This window comes from Falco rusticolus, chromosome 7, assembly GCF_015220075.1.
Source record: "Falco rusticolus isolate bFalRus1 chromosome 7, bFalRus1.pri, whole genome shotgun sequence".
NCBI classification, from domain to species: Eukaryota; Metazoa; Chordata; class Aves; order Falconiformes; family Falconidae; genus Falco; species Falco rusticolus.
In genome coordinates this window covers 64,049,697-64,076,296 of record NC_051193.1, presented here as the reverse complement: position 1 = coordinate 64,076,296, position 26,600 = coordinate 64,049,697, and the positions used below count along the sequence as shown (strand labels likewise).

Sequence of the window (26,600 nt, the reverse complement as noted above, 5' to 3'; positions counted from 1 at the left end):
CAAATCATTTACTTCCGCTTTTTAGTACCAAAATAACCATTTGAAAGCTTTTTAGGAAAATAACCTTGAACTTCGACTGCTTGGGGAGTAAAATCCTTCCCCTGCGAGCGCTGAGGCACCTGAGGTGGCGGCGGGCGGCCCGCGCGCGTTACATGGCTTCAAGCGCCGGTTTCGGCCGTTCGGGGGCCGGGGCCGGGCTCGGGGGGGCGGCCGGGGCCGAGGCTCCGGGGGCGGGCGGCCGGGGCTCGGGGGGGCGGGCCGGGCCGGGCCCGGGCCCCGGCGGAGGCGGGAGCGCGGAGGTCGCGGCGGCAGGAAACGGTTCCGGGTCGCCGTGGGGAGCCAACATGGAGCCCGTGGGGCTCGCGGGGCCTCGCTGAGGGGGAGCCGGGCCGCGCCGCCGCCATGTCGCTGGGCGAGTACGAGCGGCACTGCGACTCCATCAGCTCCGACTTCGGCAGCGAGTCCTCGGGCAGGGGCGGCTCCCGCGGCGGCGGCGGCTTGCCTGGCGAGCAGGAGGAGCTGCACTACATCCCCATCCGCACCCTGGGCCGCGGCGCCTTCGGCGAGGCCACCCTCTACCGCCGCACCGAGGTAGGCTGCCTCCGCCCGTAGGGATCCCCGCCGCCGCCTCCTCCCCCGGGGGCAGCGCCGAGCGGGACGGGGGCCGCCGGCAGGGCGAGCCGGGGGGCTCCGGAGGCTGCGTGCTTGGAGGCCCCGGCGCCCGGAGAGCCCCCGCGGTGACTGACTGACGGCCCTCTGGGCGACTGAAAGCTCTCTGGGCCACCGACGGCCCTCTGGGCGACTGACGGCAGCCCTCTGGCCCACCGACACCAGCCCTCTCGGTGACTGAAAACAGCCCTCGGGGTCATTGATGCCCCTCTGTGCGACTGACGGCCCTCTTGGTGACTGACTGCCTTCTGGGCCACCAGTGGCCCTCTGGGTGACTGACAACAGCCCGCTGGGCGATTGATGCCCCCTCTGGGCGACTGATGACAGCCCTCTGGGCAACTGACAGCCGTGACTTCGGCCCTTGCTGTCGAGGGGCGCAGGGTTTGGGTTTCAGCACATTTGGGAGCCACCAGTCGCTCGGTCCCCTGAAGTTCTGTAGAGAGATGTGTAGACTCTTCTGACGCTAATAGATTCCTCATTTTTCTATGTTTTATTCCAGTCACAGAGGACATGGGGGCATCTCATACAGGTAACTCTCTCGCGGCATCAGCATTTCAGCATAATCAGGGGCAGCTGGCTGCAAAGCCAGTCCTCCTCTCGCTCCCAGGTCATTTAGTCCTATCCAGTTTGATCATAGTTGTGCTTTTTAGTGGCTGTCAAAGAAAAGCGCTTGACTTTCTTCCCAAGGCAAGTTCTTCAGTTTTTCTCTGGGTGAAGGCCACCCCAAGGTGTCACGGCTTGAACAGCTGTAAGTGAACACTGTTCACTTAACAGATCACTCATAGTGTGTCTGACAACATGGATGGGCCTAACAGGGGCAAACTGGATTTGTTCTCATTTCCGTGATATTTTTTATGTATATTTTTTTTTAGGAATACCTGGGTGGTTGTAATGGATTATGGCGTGCAATATTCTACAGTTATGGGATTGGAAATATACTGTCCTGCCTTTATTGAACTGGAGTATGTTTAGTCTTCATTGGAACAAACCAAATTATGTGTCTTCCCCTGGAAACCTTGTAGTATGTTTTTTGGGGTTTTAGGTTTTGGTTTTTGGGTTTTTTTCTTTTCCTTTTTTTAAAATTTTTTTATTTTTGTCAAAGCGAGTGCTGGCCAGCTAGAAAGATGGCTTTAGGCCATCGCTATTCCTAGGAACAAACAGAAAACTTCAAAACTTACTGTTGTTGAGAATCTTTGTCCGAAATCTGTAAGAGGCAGGAAAGTTTTTTTTTACCTTTCCTGAAATTTTAATTTCCTGCTGTAAAGGCACATACTGTTCTCTTTGTAGTAGCGTGTTTTTAATTAAAAGATGTTTTTGTGTTTCAGGATGACTCACTTGTAGTGTGGAAGGAGGTGGACCTGACCCGGCTGTCAGAAAAAGAGCGTCGTGATGCTTTGAACGAAATCGTTATTCTTGCCTTGTTGCAGCATGAGAACATCATTGCTTACTACAATCACTTCATGGATAACACCACGCTGCTGATTGAGCTGGAGTACTGTAATGGTGAGATCCTTACTCCCACTTACAGACAGGCAGCTGCCACATTGCTGAGTCACCCTCCTGCAGAACCTGCAACAAGTTTTCCTGGGGTGTCCTCTGGGGAGCAGAGGAGTGGAGGGGAATTCTGCTGCATAGCTGCTGAAGAAGAGGTTGAGAACCCTTCGACTGCTTTGTCACTCGGGTGCCAAAGAAAGAAGCCCAGTAGTTAGTGCAAGCAGTTCAGGCAGTAGGCGATTTCTCAAGTCTTCTGAGTAGCTGGTGCAGTGGAAGAAGTTGGTTATTGGTAATGTATGCTTCTAATGCGCCTTGCTGTGTTCTTTTAGGAGGACAGCGGGAAAAGATCATAAGGATATTCAGGCGCCTCTGCCAGTACAGAGTGGGGCTGTTTGTCAGTAGCATCACTTAAATAGACCTCTCCATTTGGCAATTATAAATCAGTTTTAAAAATCTACTGGCACACCACAGTCAGGACTTTTTCCTGCCTTGTGCTATCAGCTTCTGTGTTTATTATTAAAAAAATAATAATCTGGTCCTTCTGGTGGTGGAGAAAACATTAAAATTCTGTCCAAGAGTAGATCAGGTAGTATTTTTTGGAGTTTGCAGGGGAAACGGTCCCAGATGGGATGTAGAGGTGGAAGGATTTGATATGATGGTCTAAGCTGCAGCTGCTCTTGGATAGCTGGAAGAGGAGGTCACATATGGCTAATGGTGCTGGAACAGGATACGTACCTAGAACTGCAATATGGTTCCTATTGGGGTGAGTGGGACAACTCCCCTGACTAGGTATCCTGCGTGTGTTTGGGGGTTATGTTAAGCCTTGGCTCATCAGCAGAAACCTTCTTTTGGTGGAAAAGGCTGTTATCATGTTGTTATCATCTTAGACAGGTTGCTTTCACTGGGACAGGTTGGAGAGTAAGTTACCAAGTATTTTTGTGAGAACACCCTGGTTGGCAGGTTGGCCAAAGCTGGTTTTGCTTCTCTGCTTTTTGTTCTTATGCAGGGTGGAGTTGGGTGCAAGAGTAGGGGAATGTTGGCTCTTCCGTGCTCCCATTTATTTTAGGAATACTCTGTGTGAGTTATTTTGCTGCCCCAAAAAGACTGCATGCTTGGGTCCATTATAAATTCATTGGAGGGCACAGAGAGAAGCTGCATAGTACTGATGTCTGTACGTGTTTGTTAATGTCTCTAAACTGTTTTACTTTGGAACAATAACCAAGAGATGAGTATATAGCCTGCGTTGCCTGCATCTGAGTGGTACAGGATATTGGTTTTGCTGATGTATTAATAGTTTCTGTGGGTTTTTCACAGTGTAAAAGTCCAAGATAATTTGTGAGTAATGTTTAAAGTGAGCCTGGACTAGTGTCTATCAGACACTCCTCAGAATCCAGAGCTTTTACTGTACAATTGGCACATCTCTTCTGGAAATCTAGGAAAGACTTCCAAATTTGAGTAAATATTGTCCCCATTTTACAGGGGAGGAAGCCAAGTTACTGATTTATTTGCCTATAGTCCTGTATATAAATCATGGTACCATTAAGACTTGGATTTTTCATAACACCAGTGAATACATCTGAAATGGATTTGGGAAGAAACATCCTGTAACATACATTTGTTGAAGAGAGTATAGAGTGTCAGAAGGTTGGATGTGATTAGATGAAACAAAGAAGGAAGTAATTTGGTTTTAGTATGTGTGCATAGAGGTATTTATTGTCTTAGTCAAGAGCTAGTTTGTCCCCTTGTGTAGGATTTCGGTGATGTAGTACCTCTCATGTTGCAAAAAAAGATGGCAAAAAATCAGAGATGAGAAACAGAATTCACTAAAAGCCTGCACAGTCTGAATTGCTAGGAAAGAGGTTCATAAGAAGAGGCAGAAATTAATAATTTGGTTAATTTGGGAATGTGAAGGGTGATTTGTAGTTAATTTACAAATGTGAACATGAGGCAGAAAAAAGAATTGTTGAGAGGTTATAGCAAGGCTGAATGAAAAGAAATTAAGTGAAGGGATCTTAATTAGAATATCAGAAAAATCTTCCAAACGTGGAAGTCTGAAATAAGTCCCCCCAGTAGGCAACGGAGCCGTTGTGACCTGTGTTGGACATCTACAACTTGATAGGCCCATGGAAATTATACAGCAGAAAGATGTCTTGCACCATGCCTGTGGGAATTGGAAAGGGCCTGGTGTTCCGTTACTGTTAGGACATAATATATGATAATTAGGAAATGGAATAGCAACAGGATGTGATCAGAGATTTGGGATTTACTGGTAGGATGCTAATCTGAAAAGGAGTGTCAATGCCTGCTGCCTTCAGCATCATTTCTTTTAGCTCTCCTTGATTTTCAGTCGGCTGTCTTGAAATTGTGAGGTGACCTAAAGAGTCTGCTGATTTCAGGCTTTTGGTGGTGCTGCTGCTGTCAACACTTTGTGACTTCTGCATTGATGTATTTGACAGGGCAGATGAAGGAGACAGGCATGTCAAAGCTGGGCAGTAAATGGGGAAAGACAGTAACTTGTGTTTTCAGGGGCTACTCTGAATTTATAATTGCTTTCTTTCTCTTTTTTAAATGTATTTATTTATAAATAATGCTGAATAGGACAATCTCACACGTGATTTGGTGTACAGGTTATAAATGTTTACATATCCCAAGAGGCACTTAACAGGTAAAAAACTTATCTTACTGATTCACTTTTCAGATAGTATTAAATGGTGGTGTTAAAAAGGAATCATCTCTGCTTAAGCTTAGATATGCCAGTAAAGTTCTTCGATAGAAAAACAACTTAATTTTGTGAGAGTCTGACCAGTTTTAAGTGAAGAGTGTTGAGGGAGAGCTGTAGTGATTCATCAGATCTCTTGGGGGATTTGAGTATTCCCAGCAGTACCTGAGCAGAGTAACTGCTACTATTAACTAAGATGAACCTCTCTGTCTTTCTTGCTCTAATTACAGGAGGGAACCTCTACGATAAGATTCTGCGGCAGAAAGACAAGTTATTTGAAGAAGAGGTAATTTGGATCGGCTTGAGGGAGTGGTGGGGTTGGCTTAATGTTCTGGGGATCCGAGTACTTAAACAACATTTTTTCTCTAGTGCTGGTGGGGAATTTTTGTGTCTATCTGGGGACTGACATCCTTTCTCGCCTGTTGAATATTGCAAGCATTTATGGACTATCAGAAACTCTTAATTTTTCCTTTTTGGCTGTCTATAAACAGTACAGACTTCCAAGGGAGGAATAATGAAAAAACATGCTCAAATGGCTTTGGTTGCATTATGACCTTGGCTAACTTTTGACTTTAAACCTCTTTTTATGTTTCTTCCTGGTTGGTACTCAATTTCTTTCTCTTCTGAACCATTTTTTAGGTTCTTTTCTGAGTAATTACCTTGAATCTGTCTCACCATAGATTTTTTTCATGTTACTTCTTTTTTTCTTTATTGTTTTTGAACTTATTTTCCGCTGTCTGTTTCCACCTAATGTTCTGATGCTGAGGTGGTTAATGATTATACTTATTTATCTTACATAATGACTTTTAAGGCCTTGCAGTGCTTGGTGAATATTAAATGGTCACAGTTCATATTCCAGAGAGCCCCACTGTCGATCTTTCCCAGGTGGTCATTAGCTGTCATTCCTAGGTCTTTTCACTCATTGAATTCTTTGGCGCTGGTCAGGACAGACACTGTGAGTGGCACTAGAACAATCTGCCTTTTGGAATATCTTTTCAGAGATTTCCAAGCCAGGGAATTCTAAATTTTCATGCTCCTGAAAGAGCATCTAAATGGTACAGTCAGGCCCTTTCGTTGTGCCTGACAGGGATGTATGGGGTTTTGTGGGGGGTTTTTTTGAGCCTCACATAAAGCTTTTATTCCTACCTTTGCAGATGGTGGTTTGGTATCTCTTTCAAATAGCATCAGCTGTGAGCTGCATTCATCGAGCAGGAATTCTTCACAGGTAAGTGTGGCATATCGTGAAGCTGAGGTAACCGGTGTGGTTCATGGATGTGAGTGCCGAACATGGAGTAGCCTTTGTTTCTGTGTTTAAAGCAAGCGCTGAACTTCTCTCCAAAGCGTAGCTGGACTGCCTAGATGTGAAGTATCACTTCTGTAAAGAATTTTTATTGGGCTAGAAACCATCTTCTGATAAATGTGCAATAAATGTTGTATGTGAAAATGGAATTGCCATCTTTCATGCTGCAGCTCTGTTAAAAGAGTTCATCCATGCAGGAAGGAAGTAAATTGGCTCTTTATTGCTATAGCATGTAAACAAAGTTTGCTAAAGTGGATAGGAAGAGCAGTTACCACAGGCCAAAGGTACTTCCTACCCATTCCGCAATTAATAGCTTCAAACCAACATGTACATCCTTCTGTAATTCATGGAGGATAACAATGATGAAAGCTTTGCATTTGTGCATTGCTGTAATATAACCCATGCAAAGATCTGTCCTGTATTTTGCTTCATCTCATTTCTCGGGCCTATTATTTAAGGAGGTAACGTAGCTTGTTAGCTGGTAGTGGTAATTTTGACGTTGACTGTGAGATTTTAATGAGTAGCTAATTACCTTTTCCTGTTGCCCTGTTCTGTTTGGGAGGGGTAAATTTCTTGGCTTATGTGTGCTTCAAGGAGGCTGTGGTGGTCTGGGGAGTACCGCACATGTAGACAACTGTTTCCAGCATGGGGTTGGATCGTGTGCTGCACAACATCCTTCTCTAACTAATGAGCATAGCTGTGTGAGGATGTTTTCTGTGGGATAACATCCTGGTTGCTGCCATTCTGAATGTCTGGTAATTGGCAAGCCTTGCTAATGAAGGGTTGGTACCCTACTGTCAACAAAGTAGTGCCGAAGTTTTTGACCTAAAGCAGATGTCGTGTCTGCCCTACTTTGTGATGATTTCCTACTTACCAGCTCTGTTGCCCATCTTCACAGCAAGGTTCCCAGTCTAGGAACATGTGTGGCCCCAGATCCTTCCATAATAACGAATTGAACAGTTATTTAAATGTTTGCAGTGATTTCCTTCTGCTGCAGACATTGTCAGAGTGACCCAGGACTTTGCGATGCCCCAAGTGGATGAATGCAAAGTGCTGCTTTACTTGATGTTGTCCTGATCTACACTGGGAAGTTGTTGATGGTACGTTAGGAAAAGGGGGTGTTACGAAGTGTTGGCCATGGGAAGCATATCGTACTGCGGGGGCTTCCTCTCTATTTACAGCCTCTTATATTAATCTGTGAAACTACATATAAATTACTCTGTCTGGGAGAAAGTGTTTTCAATGAGTTTCAGAACCCTGCATTTTCGTGGCAATCAGCCTTTTGATCTTCTGGGCATAGTACATCATATTATAAAGAGTTGTTCCTGAGGCGTAAGGTAGAGGGATGTTACACTTGTAGTTGTAGAATGGCATCTGTTACACACCCTTTGTGTGTGTATTTATATTTGCATACATACATATTCATGCACAATTTACATTTTTTGGTGAGCTCAGTGACTCCTGGCTTAGGTCTGTTTTTAAAACCAGGAAAAATAAGACCTGCTCAATGACCTTCATATGAGAAGAGACTGAGAGGGGGAAAAGAGCTATCTTTGATCTGTAGCCTTTATATAGGTGTCTGGAGCCTGAGCTTTTTAGACTGTGTTGTGTTTATGTGGGTTATTGATAAAACGTGGATAACTACCCCAGTACTTGGGGTCAAATTGCCTTCGGAGAGCTCTGTGTGTGTGTGACAGAATAGCAAGTACCTCATTTGGGGGGGGAGGTGCAGTAACGTGTGGAAAACTGTGAAACCCAGAAATATATTCGAGTGTCTGCATTTCTTTTTCTCCTTTCAGAGATATAAAGACATTAAATATCTTTCTAACCAAGGCAAACCTGATTAAATTGGGAGACTATGGGTTGGCAAAGAAGCTGAACTCCGAGTACTCTATGGCTGAGACTGTGAGTATCTGCTGCCTTTGTGTGCAAACTGAGGTTTGTTTTTCCTTTCATCTCGGCATGCCTTGCAGAAGACCAGGGATGGTGTACATTCTTGCTGCTTGTCTTCTGTGGTTTTCCTTTCCCTCTCCCCTCGATTTCCCTCAGTGTTGTCTCACTAACATCAGCGTATTTGCTGGGATGTTGTAGCCTGCAGTTATCCTTGCTCTAAGGTTACGTTTTGGAGGTCTGTCTCTCTGCAAAGCAGCAGTAGACTAAAGATAAGTGCCACTGTGGGCGTGGAATTTTGCCAGAGCCAGTGTGGCTGTGCTGCAGAGCGCTGCTTTTCTTTCCCTGGTACCTAGGCATGGTACTTCTATAGGTGAATTTATGTAATACAAAGGCAGTGCTATCTGAAGGTACAGAGATAGCAGTAGAGTCACATCAGTACACCGCTCTCCCTCTGGGCTAGTTAAGTGCAGCTTAGTCAGTTAAATTAATTTTGTCATGCTGTTGTGCTAACAGGGGCATTTTACCTCAGCTGGATCTGAGATAGCTTGGACTTGCTTGCGTGACATTGCACCATGCCATAGATATATCTCCTGTCTCTTTAATACTCAGGCTCTGAACTGAATTACAAAGAAGTAAGAAGGCACTTGTGCTTCTTATGGCAACCAGGTGTATGGTTTATTGATAATGCTCTTGGAGGGGGGCGAAGCTTTGCTGGAGAGATTAGTTCTACCAAGCTGTCAAGCTTGGCTTTGTTCCCGACCCTTCCACAAAGCAGTTTCGCAGCCAGAGTTATGACACAGGGTAAGCTGTATTGCAGGCACCTGGAAGGCTCGGCTTGGATTTCCCAGCTCCATGAATTTCTGTGGTGAGCACTAGGCTTGGAAGGGGAGACGTTGTCTGGAGCTCCTATCTGCTGAAGGCCTTTATTATAGTTTGGGATGCAAGCCAACCAGCTTGCACTTCCCCTCATCAGGCCGTATTATTAGATTTAATGCAAGCTATTGGTGTTCTGCTAGGATGTGTAGTTCAACACTTGCCAGCCTTCTTCCAGAACATGAGCGCTATTGTGCAGTTGCACGGTAAGTGGGAACTCAAGGCTACTGCATAAAGCTCTCACTTAAGCTGGGCTGCAGCAAAACCACTTTTGTTTGTCATGTTTTTCACAGTCTTCTAGTTCTCAGAGAAAGTGCAGTCTATGCTGTGAATGTCTAGGCTTGGTTTTGCCTGTGTTGTGTGTGTTCCATCTATACCTGCGAGCTTTTTTTTTTTTTCCTTTTTTACTTCTGAGACATACCTTCAACCATATTTCATCCTGTATATGCTGGATGTGCTGTGTCAGTGTGCCAGTGGCTCAGTTTGTGATCTAATGACCAGCGGCAGTCTGGAAGTAATTTTTTTGTGAAAACGGTGCAAAACATGTTATTGTCAGTATTTGTGATTGCAACAGTCAAACTGTGATTTTGTAAAAAGTTTGCTTGCTAAATGCTGATCTCTTAATTTATCATTCTTTCTCGCATTTACCAAGGAAGATTTCGAAAATACACCTCTGTGTTACAGAAAGCGTACATTATCCTTTGCTTTAAAAAGGTTTAGGCGCTGTGTCCTAGTTCTCCATCTGATACTCCAAATAGCTGGGCTTCTAAACCTTCCCGTGGCCAGGACTTGCACAGCTCTCTAGCTGTCACGCTTGGTAATGGGAAATGGAAAGGAGATGGAGGTTCTAAATGTGCCCATTAGGTATCCAGTGTACTAGCAGAGTCTAATGAAGGGCAAACTTTGTAGTCCTTGGAGCTTTGCTGAGGGTTGAAAAGAGGGCAACTATAAATATTTCCCCTTCTTCTAAATTGTCTTTCTCATTTTATTTCGCTGTCTAGTTCCTTGCTAGGGAATGAGCTCCATTCATCTGGAAGCTTCATTCTTACACCTTTTATCTTGTTTGTTCTCTGTCTCCTTGTTGTGACTTTGAGCTGTGCCGCTATTTCTGTTGTTCCTGGGGGGGCTGCTGTAGTTCTGTACTGGATTTGGGGATTTTGTGTGTGGTGAGGGGTGTTCTGTTTTAAACCGGTTGTTGAGGAAAGTCCACTTCTGAAGTGAAAGCCTTTCAGGTGGGACTTGAGCCAGCTTTCTACTTACTGAACCAAAAGTATCCCGTTTTTTTTGTCAGAGACAGAGTAGCCTTTGTCCTGGCAGTACCTTGTGATGCGACAGAGTGGCACCATCGCCATGGGCTGGCATCTGTGTTTAGAAGCTTTGCTTGGTACCTTTTCCTTCAGCCTCTTAGGCAGGTTTCCATATGCCTGGGGTTTCCATATGCCCAGTCAGTACGTAAGCCCCTGATTACCTCTAAATGTAATATATTTAAGAGAGGGGGCAGTCCTCACTGTGTTCTCATGACTACTACTCTACTGAGAACTGTGTACCACATCAGAATCTGAGCAGAGAGGTGCCTAGGATCTTCTAAGAAACTCAGGCGCAGGCTTGTTGATGAGAAGCAAAGAAGCATGCTCATTGTTCGCATCCCTCCAGCGTGTTGGTGAGCTTTGTCATCTGTGTCACTTCAGTGCTGTGTGATAGCTGCATCTAGCTCTAATGCTCATGGTGTGAACATGTGTGAACATGATGGATGCAGAACTCCTGAAAACCATTTCTGATTTTTAAATGTTATTTTTCCTAGTTGGTGGGAACTCCGTATTATATGTCCCCAGAACTCTGCCAGGGTGTGAAATACAACTTCAAATCAGATATTTGGGCTGTGGGCTGTGTCATCTTTGAGCTGCTTACTCTGAAGAGGACCTTTGACGCTACTGTAAGTCTGCAAATGAGGATGGACTGAGTAACCTTATTTTTTTATCGCCCTGAGATTCGCACTTGGCTCATAGCTTTCTTAGCTCGTGTTTTTCTTTCATTGTTTGAATCTGCTGATTAAGAAAACAGTGGCCTGGGAGGGCCAACTATAGCCAAAGGAAATGTCTGCACGATTTCCCCTACCCTGCACTGCAGGTGTGTCTCTGGCTTCTGCCAAATCTACCCTTGTCTGCAGCCCTGGGTTTACCAGATGCAGAATACAAGCTGTGGTCATTTGTATCATGGTTGTGAATGAAACATCCTTTTCTCTACAAGGAGGAAGTTTGTGGTTGTGTAGTTTTTTGGGTTTTTTTCAGCGTTACTGTCCGCAAATTTTCTGTGCAGCATTCTAAGTGAAAAATTCCAGCCTTCGGATTTCATAGGATTTAATCCTCTTACACTTTCTCGAAGTTTGGGTGCAAGAGAAGCTGGTGGTCAAGCTGGCATGAGGAGGGTGAAAGGGAGCATTGCTGGCTGGCATGTGTGATTTGCGAACTTGAGCCCATAGATGGGAAAAGCTGGTAGCTACCACGGTGCAAAATTTTGTAACCCTTGAAGAGACAATGTGAAAATACCATCCTTTCCTGACATCCTCTCATCATGGCTACCAAGTCGCCTGTAACTTTGCTGCTGTGCAGTGTTTCAATGGCAATATGCTGCATAGGAGATTCCATGCAGAGAGACACTTGTCCTCCCTCCACTGTTAGGGAATTTGGTGAAAAGCTGGATGTTGCCACCAAGTCCTGCCTATCAGAGGTACCATTTCTGCAGGAAGTATTATTAAGTTTTTGGAGAACCTGCTAGGCAGGGAAGCAGAGGGATGTGTCCTGATCAGAGAAGGAGCAAAAAAAAATAATGGTGGCCTTATAGCATCTCTCCCCAGTGGACACATTGTCCAGTTCAGTTCCCTTACAGCTGGTTTTTGGTTTCTGCCTAGAATCCCCTGAACCTTTGTGTGAAGATTGTACAGGGAAATCGTGCCATGGAGGTTGATTCCACTGTCTACTCCCGGGAGCTGATCCAGATGGTGAATTCCTGCCTTGATCAGGTTGGTGAAGTACTTTTTAATTTTCAAACACCCCTTCCCAGCTGCCTAAGCCATGGAGTTCAGGGGTGAAGGGGAATGACATGCCTGTTTCAGCATGAGGGCTGTTGATGCAGGGTAATTTCTGTGAGGCCTGAGGCATCGCTAGGGCTGGGCTTCCTCCAGGTCTCTGAAAGCATTGTCTCAAGATGCCATTCAGTCTGGCAGGCTCTGGACAGGTGCTGAATTTACGCTGACACCAATTATTTAATGGGCTGGCAGAAGCAATTATTTTCTAATGCAATGCTGCAGAGGTGGGAATATTGTCTCTATAGTCTCTTAAGGTTCTGACTTTCTGACTGTGACTGGCTTGCTGTAGGGAACTAATGCCTTGAAAACAAACATATTATTGATACTGTCAGAGCATGGAAGTCCCTCCTGCACATCCTTGGCATTTATCCCTATTCATTCCTAATATTTGAATGAATTCCTTTCCCTTCTGAAGGGAGTCAGGGAAGGAGGTCCATGTAGGCTTGAATGAGGTCTTCTGGCCCAAGATTTCCTTGTAGATGATGAGCATTTCCCAGAGAATGACTTGTTGCTCACTTCTTTCAGGATCCAGAGAAGAGACCCACTGCAGATGAATTGCTTGAACATCCCCTTCTCAGCAAACGCAGGAGGTAATCAGATGGTCTTGCCTGAAACCTGGACAGGTGTTGGGGAGAGCAGCAGGGTTTGTGCAGCTTAGTGGCATTTATGCTTTGAGGCAAAGTCCTGAAGTTAATTTGGGCTGATGTGACGCAGTTGTTGAAGTATACTTTACCTCTTTAGGAGAGGAGTGCATTCTTGCTGTCTTCTGATCTGATGTTCTGTTGGTGCATGGGTATGGTGAGAAGGATCTCAGCATCCTTTGTCTTAGAAGCTGTTGTATTGAGAACCTTGAGGCATCCCTTTCTGAGGCTCCTTTGAGGACTGCTGGTTCCTGCTCTTCAAATTTCTGTGAACGAAGGGTCACAGAGATCCTCCTATGCTCATTGGAAAAGGCCTTTTAAAATAATGTATCATCCAATGTAGAAACTTTCACTTTCTCCCTTTGTTGCCTCTGTCTTCTGGAGAAAGTTGCCTTGAAAGTGGCCCATTTTACCTTAGTTTGACATCAGCCTGTACACGCTGTCTTTTTATGAAAGGTGGACCATAATTCTGGACTGTTTGGATCCCACATTGGTGACTTTGGGAACGGCAGACTTAGTCCTTTATACCAAGATTCTTTTTGGTGGTCAGCAAAGTTTGCGTTTTGTCTTGCTGTATGCACTGGTAAAAGCTCAGATCCTGATATTTAGCCATATAAGATCATTCTTGTGCTATATGGGTATTGGTTGGCCACATTCTGGTATGTATGTAGTTTGTTGTTCTCAGCTCTTCTGGAAGTTTGTTAGCTGTATGGTACATTACTTCTGCCCTACTTACTGTGTATTGCTGTGAGCTGGTAAATAACTGCTACATTTCTTCCAAGAGGGAGCAGCATTTGATTGGAAAGGAAACCGGTCTGTGTGTGCTGCTTGTCAGTAAATTGCTTTGGGCGACGTTACTGTTTCCTAAAATGCTTTTTCTCCTTTGGCAGGGAGATGGAAGAGAAAGTCACACTGCTTAATGGGCCAAATAAGCGACCAAGGTAATTATTTGGGCATGTGTCTGAAAGGAAGTCTGGAGAGAACAGCTCCCCAGAGAGGAACTTTGCTGAGAGTGTTAGTTCGTGACAATCTTAATGGAAGAGTGTAGTTCAGAAGATCCCTAAATGCTAGGAATTTGACATAGTTGTTACGTGGTTATTGTCCCACATTTTACTCTGCCTTTTTTATCCTGCTTATATGTATGGCTGGAGCCTTACCTCAGCAGGTCCCATACAGCTCTAATCTGCCCTACTGAGGATGTAGTCTTTACAGCCTGCATATCTGAGGATGTAATGTAGATCCCCCCTTTCATGCAGATTCCCTTCAGCAGGAGGAATGTGACTGGATGTTGAATATTAAACGAACATAGATATCTTTCAAAAAACTGGATATATGCAGAGGTTCTCCACAGTCCACAGCAAGCCTGTAGGCAGGGTTGCTCCATGAAGCAGGTAGCTTCTGTGACACATATAGCTGTTTTTTCTGTTGATTTGTCAGATAGAATTTAACCTTTTTTTCCCTCTTAAACTTGGAACTACTATCTGAGCGCTTAATGTGAAGTTATCCCAGTTCATGGGTTGCTCGCAGACTGTATACAAGAGGAAAGAGGGAAGTTTGAAGCTTTTGGATGCTGCTATATTCTGAGCTAGATTTCGTGACCATTTGTAAGGCTTTTTTTTTTCTCTTTCACAAATGAGGATAGCACCGTGGCCATTCAGTGAAAGCCCAGTCTTTTTAAATTATGTCAAATTAGACTGTAGGCTTGTTAAAATGCTTCCTGGGGGCTGCTTTCTGTGCTGCTCTGAGACAGGTTTGAACCTGAGTCTCTCTATAGCAGTTGAGGCCTCACAACCACTCAACAAAAAGAGTTCAGAAGTTTGTGAAAAGAAAAACCCTGAGTGGTCATGAAGGGGAAACCGATAGACAACAGTAGGAAAATGAGTGATGACAGTGAATGTGAACTCCTCATTAAAAGCCTGTGTGTTTTGTCGGGGGGGATCTTGTGCAGGTCAAGTACCATGAATGAGGCTCCCATTGCAGTGGTGACTTCGCGCACTAGTGAGGTGTATGTTTGGGGGGGTGGGAAGTCCACCCCCCAGAAGCTGGATGCCATCAAAAGTGGCTGCAGCGCACGCCAGGTGTGTGCTGGTAACACTCACTTTGCTGTGGTGACGGTGGAGAAGGAGCTCTACACCTGGGTGGTAAGTGAGAGAAACTGCAGGAAGGGGGTGAGGGTGGGAAAGGAAGGTCCAGATCCACCACAGACCATTCAGTAAGCCTGTTAGAATTAGATGGGAGAGTGGCTTGGAAAAGGAGAAATGTTGCTTATAGTGGACGCTGTGAGGCTGTCTGCTTCGGGGCTGACCCAAGTCTCCAAGGCAGGTGTGTTTCTCAAGTTTTCCGTCATGACAGGAGGTGTATTGGAGACTTGCTGTGCGCTTGAGGATTGTAAATGGTGGTCTTGTGGGCTCAGACACAGAATCAGACACCTTTTCCTCCCCTTCCTGACTACTAGAAATGCAGTGGAGGGTTTAGGATGTTCTGTTGGCTTTATGCGTTTTTGAGGAAGGTTTTCCGAGATCAGAACGGGTGACATGAGTTGACCTCATTGTAATACAGGCAACTTGTGGGTGAAACTAGATATGTCTTATACTAAACAACTCCGCTTTTTATGATGAATGGAAGTTCTGTAATAGTTTAAAGTGAGTAAAAAAATGTTGGCATATAATGCATTTAAAACAATTGAATCCAGCCTTCTCAGGCTTAGATGGTCAGTGATGTGGAGGTATTCTGCATCTCCAGGCTTCCACAGGCTTTTGTATTGATGATACAGAAGCTGTTAAGACAGATTAGAAATTACCCTTAGGTGGGTGAGAGAAGAAAGACATCCAAATGGGAGGAGAGCAACTTGAAGTAATTTGCTGGATGTTCCTGCAAGAATGGCCACTGAAAACTTCCATCTGGCTGTTAATGTTTTAGTTTTAGCTTCACACTACTCAGAGTTGTTTTGTTTTTCCTGTAGCACTGGTAGGTCTGGCCACTTCGGTGACATTTGTTTTATGTTATGGGTTTCTTTCAAGCCATTAGGATTTAGAAAAGTAAGTCCAAAAGCCGAAGATAATTTCAGTCCTGTATCAAACCTGGCAAATGAGAAAGGAGCAGGGATTCCTCACCAGCTGGTGGCCTGAGACCAGGTCACTCCTTGTTAGTACCTAACTGCCTGAAAGCCTGTGCTGCATTTAGAATGTTGTTACACTACACAGATAGCAGTCTCTTCCCTAGAGTAGTTAACACACTTTCTCGTGCTCTTTGTTGTCTTCTGGTTTTTGTTTGAGGTGCTATAACTATCGGCACTGTCTCTGGAGTTGTGGGTACATAACCTTACCAGAGGTTTCTGTCTTGCAGAATATGCAGGGTGGCACCAAGTTGCACGGGCAGCTGGGACATGGAGACAGAGCCTCCTACCGGCAGCCAAAGCATGTTGAGAAGCTTCAGGGAAAAGCCATTCGCCAGGTGTCCTGTGGAGATGACTTCACAGTGTGCATCACAGGTGAGAGAGGGAAGGGGACCAGCATCCCCTCACTTTGCTGTGCTGTGGAGGTGTTTGCCTTCACAGTAAGATTAGCAGAGCAGCTTTGTGCACAAAGGAGAAAGCCTCATATGTTACTCACCCCTCAGTTTTGACAGTAGTAGGTACAGTAGTGGAGATAGATCAACACTATTTTACAGAGGACAATACTGACTCCCTAGAAGGCTGGGTGTTTTGCTAGGGATGAGCTTTGTTTTGATGATGATGCTGGGTGCTGAGCACAGCTCCTTGTGGCTGTGCGGAGTCCCTGCTGTTGCATGTGGTGCCTCCATACATGCCTGTATTAAAGACAGAGGAGCTGAAAGTCATGAATGTAAATGTGTTTGAGACTCTTTTTGGACTGTGTGGGGAAAGAATCACCCAATGATAAAAGAAGATGTGTATCTGAGATTTGCTATTTAATTCAGAAAGCTTGAGACTTGGTAGCTGTCTCTAGTCCTAACCCTGCTCATACTTCTGAAGATCTGTTAACTGTGGTGTTGTCTGTTACGGAAGAATTTGATTCTTGCTTTACCCATGAAAACAAATCTTGAAGAAGGTAGTTTCCAGCTTATTTTGCCAGTGCTGGAAAAGCAGAGGTTTGACAGATAAGCTCAGATGCTTGGTGTGCTGGAGGAGTGACTTAGGGAGCTACAGGATTGATTTTGGGGTTTCTGTTAAAGAAAGTGGCAGGTTCAATGCAAGATCTTTTTACGCTGGTGGCCTGAAATAGCTGAAGGTGGTGGAGTAAGGTCATCCATCTTAACATGAACAAGAAAGCACTCCTTATCTTCTGATCACATTGTTCTGCACTAAAGAGGAGGAGGATTACAGAAAAGAGGTTGTTCCGGCCGTGCCCTAAGAGGTTAATATGCCACCTAATACAAGCTCTTTGTGCTGACCAAGCTTCCCTTGTGTCCTTCAGATGAGGGCCAGGTGTATGCCTTTGGCTCGGACTATTACGGATGCATTGGCGTTGACAAGGCTTATGGCTCTGAAGTGCTTGAGCCCCTGCAGCTGGATTTCTTTCTTACCAACCCTGTGGAGCAGGTCTCGTGTGGAGATAACCATGTGGCAGTGCTGACCAGGAACAGAGAAGTGTACACTTGGGGCTGTGGAGAGTATGGTAGGTAGAGTCTCCCTGGAACCTAGAGGGTTTCTGGGGCATGCCTCGAAAAAGTGGCTTGGTGCAGGTGTGTAATGCAGGCCCTGGGTGAAGGCTGTCTGGGTGCACCAGGAGGCAAAGAACATTGTATCTTTGGGGCTTTCTTTCCTTGTAAGAAAGGGGAACCGGGGACTGAGTACTTGGCACTTTAGTTTTGGCTTCCATCTGGGTAGGGCAGTTTTTCTGTGAGTGGGATTGGGTTACCTTGAGGATTGGCAGGCAACGGTGCACGTAGGGGAGCAGGTTTCTAGTTCTGGAGGGAGATGCCTTTGGGACTGTGGTGAGACAATACCATTCCTTAGGGATGGGCACCTGGTGAGGCCATTTCTAACTGCAGTGTTTTCACTGGTGCAGGGCGCTTGGGCTTGGATTCAGAAGAAGATCACTACACCCCTCAGAAGGTAGGGCTGTGACTACTTCTCCAAATCTGCATGGCGTAAATCCAAATTAGTTGCTGTTTGGAAATATTAACTGCCTGAGGTTCAGGTGTTTTTCTGAGATATCATAGAGTTTGCGAGGGTTTTAACTTTTCTTCATCACTTCATTTTGCTTAATTTCTTCCTAGAGATCATGGCAGAGGGGCATACCACTCCCAATCCAGCCAGCATCGTGACTTAGAGCTTGATTGCTCCGATCTCTACGCTGGAACTGGAAATGCCAAACTTATTGTTGTAGAAATTGTAGTAGGAAATACCAAACTGTGTACCTCGGGGCTGTAGAGGAAACTTGCAGCAGTGCAAACAGCTGGGGGTCTTTCAATTTGACATAATGAGTTAAAGATGAGTTGCAAGTAAAACCCTCTTGAAATACAGTGCTAGGGGTAATGAGATAATATAACCCATTGGGGGTTAGAAAGGAACAAATATGTGCCTGGAGGACAAATATCCGCGATCACATGGTATTGCACCCACGCAGCACAGACCCAGCCCTGCTCAGCTAATTGGGTCTGGTGCTTGTGGACCCCAGCTGGCCAGGATGCCTGTGCACCACGTTTCTGGTTCCTGTGCTGGCTCACTGGTGTCTGGACACAAGGTCTAGGATGCCTTGAGTTTCTGCGTTGTGACCAGAGTTTCGGTATGCTATAGACTTCATGGTACCCCCTCACTCAAAAGAACTGCACTGGCTATTGTCAGGGCCCAGACTAGCTGAACCGCTGCTCTAACCCCATATGTTTTCCGTGTGCCAGCTTCAGTGTAGTAGGTGTTGGGATTTTCATTTTTTGGGATATATTTCTTCCACACAGGTGGATGTTCCAAAGACCTTAAACATTGTGTCCGTTCACTGTGGCTGTGATGGTACTTTCCTGCTCACTCAGACAGGCAAAGTATTGGCATGCGGACTCAACGAGTTCAACAAGCTGGGCCTGAATCAGTGCACATCAGGGATAATCAACCATGACGTAAGTGCGTTTGGGTCCCTGGCTCCAGCTCCCAGCAGTCAGTAGTATATGAGAAAATGGAGGTCCTGTGAGAGTGACCAAGCCTTCATTAGCTTTGTGCCAATTTGTTAGTTCCAGTCCAAGACAATGGATACTGGGATTGTAGGAAGAGGTGGTTTGTTCCTCAGTTTCCTGTCTGCCCTATGGGCTGACATCAGGTCTGAGGTAGCGAAATGGATAGCGAGCTGCTCCAGGGTGACTTAGCCAGTGACATGGATTCTGGCAGTTCTTTTCCATACCCATGTTGGGATTGTCTAGGTTAATGTTGTGGTCTGCCAAGACCTGCTTGAGTAGATCTTAGCTGATGAATGTGGGTTTTGACTCTCTGCTTATCCGCGTGTGTTTTCTCAGACATACTGTGAGGTGCCATATGCCACTTCCCTTACTCTGGCCAAGCAGCTGTCCTTCTACAAGATCCGTACCATTTCTCCAGGGAAGACACACACAGCTTCCATTGATGGTGAGCCCTGTGTATTAAGAAGTGGATACTGGTTGCTGGATTACTTTACATCAGCTTTGCCCTTTCAGCCTGACCCTTGACATTGAGGGTTGTGCTCTTGGTAGCAAGGCTTAGGCCTGCTCCCGGAGCCCAGGATTCCTGTTCCTCAGTAGCGTTGCCTCCTGGCCAGCTGAAGCAGCAGCATCAGCTTCTGGGTCAGCCTTCATTTTTTTTAAAGGGGAAAAACAAAGGTTTGGGGAAGGATTACGCTAGTGAAGGAATTGTTTATGACCGAGTTAGGCTTTGCCCAGGTGACACCAGTCAGAGGGCTGGGAGGGAGGAGTCCCAGCCCCCAGCATCAGAAAAGGGGAGCAATAGGAGAAGGAACTGGGGAAGTGTTTCCAGGCTGAAGCCATTCCTCTTGGGTGGCACTGTCCCCTCCCATCCTGGCTGGCTTCTCAGCAGAGTTGTTCCTGGTCGTGGGCTGTTGCTGCTAGTTCTCTGCATGCATGGCTGCTTCCCAAGTTGGGTCCTTGCTGTGACTGTCTCCTCGTTCCTCCTCTCAGAGCGAGGCCGCCTGCTGACCTTCGGCTCCAACAAGTGCGGACAGCTTGGTGTTGGGGACTATAAGAAGCACCTGGGAATTAACCTGCTGGGAGGCCCCCTGGGGGGTAAGCAGGTGATAAGGGTTTCATGTGGAGATGAATTCACCATAGCTGCTACTGACGGTGAGTGGGTCTTTGCAAAGTTGTGGTGGGTTCCTTTGAACTAGATCTGCAGGGTGGTTAACTGACTCCCACTGATCATTTCCTAGACCACCCCCGCAGCACTGCACTGAAATAAAGAAATCCTCCTAGACTGGAGGCTGTTAGCTGACCCAGCACAGTGCCAAGCATTTGCTGTCCCTGGGGCTGCAGAGTGCCAGCTTGGGTGGCTGCCTGTTTTACCAGTTTACTGTTGTTACCAGTTTGTTCTCCCACTGGCAAAATGGAGCTGGTTGATTAGATAGTTTGGGATAGCAGTTACAGCAGAAAGGCTGTGATCCCTGTAGCAATTACTGATCAAGAGGGAGAGAGGGAGGGAACTGAGGCTTCTGAATCTCTTTCCTCAGACAACCATATCTTTGCCTGGGGTAATGGTGGGAATGGGCGCCTGGCAATGACATCAACTGAGAGAGCTCACGGCTCGGATATTTGTACCTCATGGCCTCGGCCAATATTTGGATCGTTGCATCATGTTCCAGACCTGTCATGCCGTGGCTGGCACACCATCATCATTGTTGGTAAGTGTCACTTTAGGATGAAATTTTGGGATTTTGGTTATGATGATGTATTGCTTGCCAGGACCTGGGCTATAAATCCTGCCTGGGAACAGGCCAGGGTGGTGTGGGGGAACGTGGCAAGCCGCTCGGAGCTCTAGGCCTGCAACATTGGCTTTGTTGTGTGCCTCTAGGAGTTGTCTTGCTTTTGATGCGGCACTCTAACTGAAAGCATGCTTCTCTCCTTACAGAAAAGGTGTTGAACTCTAAAACAATCCGATCCAACAGCAGTGGCCTGTCCATTGGTACTGGTGAGTAACCTGCCCTGGGGAGCAGTGGTTTAAGTCCGTTCAGTGGTTGGTTTGAGTGGGTGCAGTCTGGTCCTGCTGCATTGTTTCTCTGTGTGAAACTCCTCACAGAAGAGGTGAAAAGGAGGAAATCCAGTTGGTGTCGTGCATGGGAATGGATGGCCCAAAGCTGGGAAAGGGAGAACTGTTAATGGGCGGAAGAACATGGATGCAGAGAGGCGTTTGTAGTTCTCAAACTTCAATTTCGCAGGGAAAAGCTGTGAGGAAGTCACTGAAGGGAGCTGATGAGGGAACGATGGCTATGGGGCAGCTGCTGGGAGAGACGGAGTCCAGTTTCTTGGACCTGTGGGAGGGCTGGGGCCAAGAAGCTGCAGAAAACTGCTGCACGCAAGCCCTTTTGGGGAGGCCTGCGGGGAGTGTTAGGAGATGAGCTGTTGAGGGAGGTGCCACTAGCATGTGCTCTCATCCTGGCCTTACAGCCCAAATTTCTGCATCTTCTCTGCTCCAGTTGGGGTTTGACAATGGGAATAGCAGAGGTGGGGAAAGTATAAAGTTTTCACTCTTGTTTGCTAGTGGCTCAGAGCTGCACAACTGGAGGAGGAGAGGAAGAAGATAATGAACAGGAAGCGGAGACCCCCAATCCCAGTGGAGGCTTTCGGGGAACAATGGAGGCAGATCGTGAGCTGGGGGGCTGGATCAGCACCACAGAAGCTAAGGGAGGCAACAGTTCCGACAGCAGCTCCTGCCCTGGCTGGCTACGGAAGGTAAGTGGGGGTCTCAGAAACGCCTTAAATTGGGGATCTAGGCTGGGGAAAAACAAATGGCCCCTTCCACCTTTAAGGGATGCTCTGAAAGCTTCTCAGAGCTGTGCTGCACGGGGAGCCCTTTAAGCCTCACTGCCTTTTTTACCACAAGAGGGTGTGGGTGCATTGGTTGAGGAGATGAAGGCAGGCAGGCCTGACAGTGCTGCTTTTGTGTATCCAGGAACTGGAGAATGCTGAATTCATCCCCATGCCTGACAGCCCCTTTCCTCTGAGCATGGCATCTTCAGAGCCTGAGAAGGAGACTCTCCCCTACCAGAAACTTCAAGGACTCAAAGTGGCCTCTGAGGAACCTGTTGGATTAAACAATCCCAAAATGGAACCCTGGGTAATGTTACCCACCCCAAGATGTTTGGGACCATAAATGGCAACATCTGAATTATGGGGAGAGCTGAGAAGAGAGTGTTGGATTGGCCTAATTCATCTGGATGAGGAAAAGAGGGCTGTTGATAATCAGAGATGATGCTGCAAAGAGAACAATTCATAGGAATCTAGAACACGAAGCTTGAGCTTTGTCAGATTGAAAATACTGAGATCAGTTCTGTGGAAAAATATGGTTAAAGAAGAGAAGCCTAGAGCCCAGAAGCCTAGCAGAAGATAGAAATTTAGAAAGCAGAAATTGCTGTGAGATAGAAAGAAGCACTGATACAGGAAATCACTGAGAAACCGCAACCTGTGAGACTACTTTATTCCAGGAGTTTTCTGTCCCAAGAGCAGGCACAGATCCCAGGCTTAGGGAAAGAGGGGTAAACCAGGTGGATTTTGATGATAGGAGGACAGGAGCAGCTTTCCCAGAAAAAGGAGGAAGTTAGTGGCTTTGTATTGAAGACATAATGACTAGTAGCTTGCTGACCTTGGCTGCTAGAAGTTTGGGAAGCTGGGAAATGAGCTGGGGTGACATTTTCTGTGAACGGTTTCTTCTTGTGGCGTATATAACTCCTGGCCTTGCAGTCAGATCTGGCCTGACTTCTCTCCATGTCTCTGCAGCCTGCTTGTCTGAGTCCAACCTTGCCATGCAGCGAAGGGAAGGCTACATCTCCTGTTGTGGGCTGCATGTGCAGTGCTCTGCAAGTGGAGGTGACGCACCTCCGAGGCCTGGTTTTACAGTGTCTGGATGATCAGAAGAAGCTGCAGCAGGAAACTGTTCGTCTGAGTGCCCAACTCCAGCGGTTCTGCAGGGGGATGGAGGGAATGCAGCAGGTGAGGACTTGTCACCTGGGTGCACATCCATGCTCGGGGCTCACTGCACTCCTGCATGGATTGTAGAGGCTGCGCAGCAGGAAGCAGCTCTTAACAGATGTCTCCCTTAGAGCAGAAGGGGGACACTGAGCATGATGCCTGGCTCTGCTTTGAGCTGCTGATGTAGGCTCTGGTAGTAGCAACAGGAATGAAGCCAAGAAGAGAGTTTCCTGTGAGGACAGCCTAGTCCTTGAGGGACCTCATTGTCTGGGATTCCCTGGGATTCTCATCATCTCCTGATGAGAAGGGATGGGTGGTCAGATGTCGCGGGGAGTTACAAAGGGATGTGGAGAATAGGAACTGTGCCTTCTGTGGCTCTTAGCTTCTTTGCAGCTAGTCCTAGAGCTGTTTGGATAACTGCTGTGTGTTTTGGCAGGTGGAGGTTCATTCCAAAGGAACACAGACAGCCAAAGAGGAGATGGAAGTGGATCCGAAACCTGACTTGGATTCAGATTCCTGGTGTCTCCTGGGAACGGACTCGTGCCGCTCCAGCCTCTAGTCTCCTGAGCCCACTGGGATCCATCTAATTTCACAGCACACTAACCGAATGCAGAGAGCGGCTTTCCTGGCTTCAGGTCACTCGCAGACAAGGAGCGAGGCCGGAGGCTCCAGAGCAGCACCCATGTACGTTTGATACGAACTAGGAGTGAGTTTGAGAGAGGAAGGGCCCCTGAGCTCTAGGCCAGCTCAGTGGTTGAAGCAGCAGCAGCTCCTCTTTGTACCTTACCTGTCAATTCTGCACATGAGGCAGAATGGCCCCATTATGGCAACAGCTCCAGTAGCAGCTTGTGGCCCTTTCATTGTTTCACTGCTTCTTGGGAGCTGCCTTTGGGACCCCAGTATTCATCACTGCATCTCTAGATGAGAGGAGGAGACTTGTTTTGTACTGAAGCTGGCTGAACCCTAAGACTCGCCACTTTCACTTCAGAGGGGTGAAGGACTTGGATCCTCTCCCTACCATATGGTAAGGCCCAGCCGGTGAGGCTGCTCCCCGCTGCCGAGGGGCAGAGGGAGCAGAGAAGGTCTCATTCTGGAGGCAACAGAGATCTTCCTCTTAGGGAGATAATGGTAGACGGCATGTCCCTGGCCTCGAGGCACAGCTTCTGGCCATACGGCTGTGTCCAGTGGCCCATACAGACAAGAGTTTAAAGGCTTTATTCTGGGTGCCTAGAGCTTTCCAACTTCCAGGCAGTGCATCGAGATGAGTGAATCCGGTGTTGTTTCCAACAGCAGGAGCAGGGACTATCTGAGATGGGATCTCTAGTTCTCGGTTTCAGACCACCTGCTTCCCAACCAGATGACAAGCATCTGGGCCTCAGACTAAGCCACCCATTTCTTGCTCCAGCTGTTCAACTTGGATTGGATGCCAGAGCTTCTGGTTTCTTGGCATAAGCCTGTAGCTGCTCCCTGCTTGGCTTCTGTTCTCCTCAGCCCCTGGTGCCCACGCTCTGTGTGGGTGTGGGAAGAATCAGTGTTTTTCCACTCAGTGTTTTGATGAAGCTGGAATGCAGTTTCCTACCCAGAATGGGGTCATTAATGCTGTGGTCACAGGATGCAGCCTTCCCCAATGACCAGGAATGATCAAGTCTCTGTCTGGAATTCACCTTCTTTCTAGAAGCAAGAGGCTTTCCCAAGAAAATTGGAGATGGGAAGAAGTATGGTCAGATGCTCAAGATTTCCTCATTTCCTGTTTGAGAATGAGGTTAATTTTATTCCCCTTAAATTTGTTAGCAAACTGACTTTGAAGTAAGCTTATGGGATTGGTAGGATCTCTGGGAGCAGCTTGCCTCCTCCGCCTTACGTGACACCTCTAAGGAGTCCTGAGTGCCTCTCACCTTTGCTGTGAGAGTGAGGTGATTTCATCAGGCTTAAACCATCCCCATCAATGGCATGTCACTGGAATTGCCTTAGGTCTAGTGGAGTTGGATATCCTGTCACCTCTCCTAGACTACTTCTTTCGAGAGACTGTTTGGGGGGAGCCAGCATTCCCCATTTGTCTCTAGAGATGGATGTCAAACCATTTGCTTGTAAAACTTATGCTCCTTCAATATTTCTTCGGTGCCTATTGCTAGTATCTTGGAGCTGAACCAAGTGTAGTCTCTCCAGCGCAGTGTCCAGGGCAAGGATTGTACCAGTGTGCTCATCCATTGTTCCTGAAGGAAGGGCAGGAGGACAGCCCTCCTGGGAGGTGGTGGGTGCCGGGCGCCCTGGCACAGCCGCATCACTTGGTTGCCCTTGTGACTGCTCTCCTTTCCCCCATGTGCGTTGAAGCCAGTTCTCAGGTTAGGGTCCCGGCTTGAGGGTTGTTGTTGCAGTTGGAAATGATTGAGTTGGTCACATTGCAGCAGTGCCTTTGAGGAGTGAAGAGTTGAGCCTGAGCCATGTCCAATAAGCAAGCACCAAGCTGATGGGAGTCGCTCTCCTGCAGTGCACTGCTATCCTCATTTCTCAATGCTCTGCAGTTGGGAAGCTAGGTGCACAGACTGGATTCCCCTTGGATCTAGTGGAGGATGAGGGTTCCTGACAGAGGATGCCCTGTGTTCCACAATCTCATATGTGCCTTAGAGGATTCACGCTATCCAGGTTGTGCCTGTTACAGACCACAGATTTCACACCAGCCAGCTATGCAACCAAAAAAGCAGTTTAAAGCCAGCACCTTTGTTTTGGGCTGAAAACAGAAGGGCAAGTGGGCAGAAGTGCCTTTGAGCAGTTTCAAACCCCTTCTTACTTCTCCCCTTCTTGCAGTGCTAGCTGCATATGTGTTGGTCTCCTGCTAGTATTGCTACTGAGTTGTTATAGTGGAACACAACTTATGCCTGCTCTGACACTCTGGCTGAAAACTAGTTTGTCGTTGTCTTTTTTTGAAAGGTTAAAGGGTGGAGTGGTTTGGAGTTTCTGTTTAAATAAATGTTTAAACTCATTCTCCTGTGTTTGGAGTCTTGGTTTTTTGGTTTGGGTTTGGTTGGTTGTTTTTTTGGCAAGAGAGGGAGGGAAAATATGCATATATTCAGCTGGCTTCATGGCATTCTGTTGTTTTGGGGTGGGTTTTTTGCTTATAGAAAGAGGGCCAGTGGGCTGGCAGGTTCTTTGGTGTGGGGAAACAAAAAAGTCACGTTCTGTGTCCCTTCATTAAAAAACCAAACAAACAACAAACTGACTCTTTTTTTCTCTTGCTGCTACATCTCTTCCTAGTGATGTCAGGGGGCTTTTGTGCTTGTGTTTATTTCAGTGGTGCCAAGTGGGAAATGAGTAACAGGAAGAGAGAGGCTCAAAGGGAAGAAGTACCTGTTTCTCTCAGAACAGCTTCTACTGAGCATTAAGGCCCACAGAAGGGAGAACCTGCCTGACATCTGCTTGGCCAACTGGTCCTGCACACTGTACTTAAAGCCTGTCATACTTTATCAGGGTTTTTAGTAAATTGTAAAATATCTTGAGAGGTAGAGCTGGGTCAAAGCCTTAAAATACACCAGAGATTTGGACGCTGAAAATGCAGCATGTCTTTAAGAGGGATTGTACTGCAGTAGCCAAAGAGGAACTGAGCTGGTGTGAATAACATAGCTTGAGCAGTGCCGGGCTAACACTGCCCATGATAGCAAAGTAGTGGAGTAAATCTTGGTCCTGAGCCTGATACTTTGGCTAAACTGTTACTAAGTTTTAAACCAGTTATCAGAGACTTCCTGGGGACTGCTGTCTGTCTTGACCTGAAACAATAGCTCAGCAAAGAGGGGTCAGCTGCCCACTGCTAGCTTT

At 46.7% G+C, this 26,600-nt stretch overlaps 1 protein-coding gene across 2 annotated transcripts; it reads left to right on the top strand.

Moving 5' to 3' along the window:
- The first annotated feature begins 303 nt into the window (after window positions 1-303).
- NEK9 (NIMA related kinase 9) lies at window positions 304-25,771 on the top strand. Of its 2 annotated transcripts, XM_037394871.1 has the most exons (23): window positions 304-591; window positions 1,169-1,198; window positions 1,995-2,172; window positions 5,113-5,168; window positions 6,037-6,107; window positions 7,982-8,087; window positions 10,750-10,881; window positions 11,857-11,967; window positions 12,559-12,623; window positions 13,565-13,615; window positions 14,623-14,815; window positions 16,020-16,164; window positions 17,108-17,308; window positions 17,702-17,748; window positions 18,591-18,746; window positions 19,137-19,245; window positions 19,791-19,952; window positions 20,336-20,506; window positions 20,734-20,793; window positions 21,364-21,554; window positions 21,775-21,939; window positions 22,599-22,811; window positions 23,227-25,771. In XM_037394871.1, exons 1-23 carry the CDS (start codon window positions 403-405, stop codon window positions 23,347-23,349), a joined length of 2,925 nt encoding a protein of 974 aa, XP_037250768.1. In that variant the 5' UTR covers window positions 304-402; the 3' UTR covers window positions 23,350-25,771. The 2 variants fall into 2 exon arrangements, with proteins under 2 accessions (XP_037250768.1, XP_037250769.1); XM_037394872.1 differs by lacking the exon at window positions 1,169-1,198.
- Window positions 25,772-26,600: the final 829 nt, after the last annotated feature.

Excerpts from the sequence above, each read along its gene's own strand:
- NEK9 (XM_037394871.1), top strand. The coding sequence starts at position 403 with ATGTCGCTGGGCGAGTACGAGCGGCACTGCGACTCCATCAGCTCCGAC. Across the intron at positions 16,165-17,107 it reads CTTCACAGTGTGCATCACAG|ATGAGGGCCAGGTGTATGCC; the intron begins GTGAGAGAGGGA and ends TGTGTCCTTCAG. Across the intron at positions 19,246-19,790 it reads ACACACAGCTTCCATTGATG|AGCGAGGCCGCCTGCTGACC; the intron begins GTGAGCCCTGTG and ends TCCTCCTCTCAG.